At 51.7% G+C, this 1,220-nt stretch overlaps 1 protein-coding gene across 1 annotated transcript; it reads left to right on the top strand.

Moving 5' to 3' along the window:
* Positions 1 to 281: 281 nt before the first annotated feature.
* LOC101127274 (taste receptor type 2 member 62) lies at positions 282 to 1,220 on the top strand. The gene has a single exon (XM_004046398.3). It carries the CDS (start codon positions 282 to 284, stop codon positions 1,218 to 1,220), a length of 939 nt encoding a protein of 312 aa, XP_004046446.2.

The raw sequence follows: 1,220 nt of genomic DNA on the forward strand, positions 1-1,220 counted from the left end.
AGAAAGGACAGGCAAATACAGGTTATGCAAATAGAGACGGTGTCATTGAGCTGGGAGTGATTTGCATGCCAAAGGAGATTGCAGAAATTATCTTTTCAAATTCTGGGGACTGGGGGTATTTGCTGGTGGCTGGGATTTTCTATGAATCCAGGGACAAGGGCTTCTGCGTCTCTGGTGTCAACAGGGTGGCTTGACTCAGCCAGAGAGGCTGTTTTTCCCTGCAGATGTGTCCCAGCCCTCTGCAGTAGGAGCTGAGACTTAGCAGAACCTCCCTGGAGAAGATGCCCTCCTTGCCCACGTTGATCTTCATAGCCATCTTTTGCCTGGAGTCATTGGCTGCAATGCTGCAGAATGGCTTCTTGGTCACAATGCTGGGCAGGGAGTGGGTAAGGTGCCGGATGCTGTCCACAAGTGACATGATTGTGGCCTGTCTCGCTGCCTCCCGTTTCTGCCTGCATGGGGTAGCCATGGTGAACAACCTCCTGGCCTCCCTAGATTTTTCGCGCGCAGTTCCCTATGTGAACATCTTCTGGGACCTTTTCAACGCCCTCACTTTGTGGTTTACTGCCTTGCTTGCTGCTTTCTACTGTGTGAAGATCTCATCTTTCTCCCACCCCACCTTCACCTGGCTGAAGTGGAGGATCTCTCGGTTAGTGCCCAAGCTGATCAAGGGCTCCCTGATCATCTGTGGCCTGGAAGTCATCTCATCAGCCACTGGGAACATCCTGTTTGGTCAGAGGAAGGTCTCCCTGAGTTCCTACGGAAACGAAACTCTAGTTTATAGAGTGCAGGCTTCATTTCAGCTCTACTTTTTCCTTTATGAAGGGTTTGTGTGGTCGATTCCGTTCCTCCTGTTCCTAGTGTCCACCGTCTTGCTCATAGTCTCACTGTGCTGGCAGTTGGGGCAGATGAGGGACCTCAGGCCCGGCCCCTGTGATCCCAGCACCCAGGCTTACACTATGGCTTTAAAGTCACTCACCTTTTCCCTCATCTTCTGTACATTGTACTTCCTGTCCTTGTTTGCTTCTGCTTTGAAAATCATAAACTTTCAGAATCACTGGCACTGGGCCTGGGAAGTGCTAATCTATGCCAACATCTGTCTGCACTCTACCGTCCTGGTGCTGAGGAGCCCCAAACTGAAAAAGGGCCTGAAGACATGGCCTCAGCTCCAGTGCCCACGTGCTCCTGGCTCACAGGGCTTTGGAAGGTGCTGGCCATAG

The sequence above is a fragment of the Gorilla gorilla genome, chromosome 6 (genome assembly GCF_029281585.2).
Source record: "Gorilla gorilla gorilla isolate KB3781 chromosome 6, NHGRI_mGorGor1-v2.1_pri, whole genome shotgun sequence".
Lineage (NCBI taxonomy): Eukaryota > Metazoa > Chordata > Mammalia > Primates > Hominidae > Gorilla > Gorilla gorilla.

Bases quoted from the DNA above. Each gene is read 5' to 3' on its own strand.
- LOC101127274 (XM_004046398.3), top strand. From the start codon at position 282: ATGCCCTCCTTGCCCACGTTGATCTTCATAGCCATCTTTTGCCTGGAG.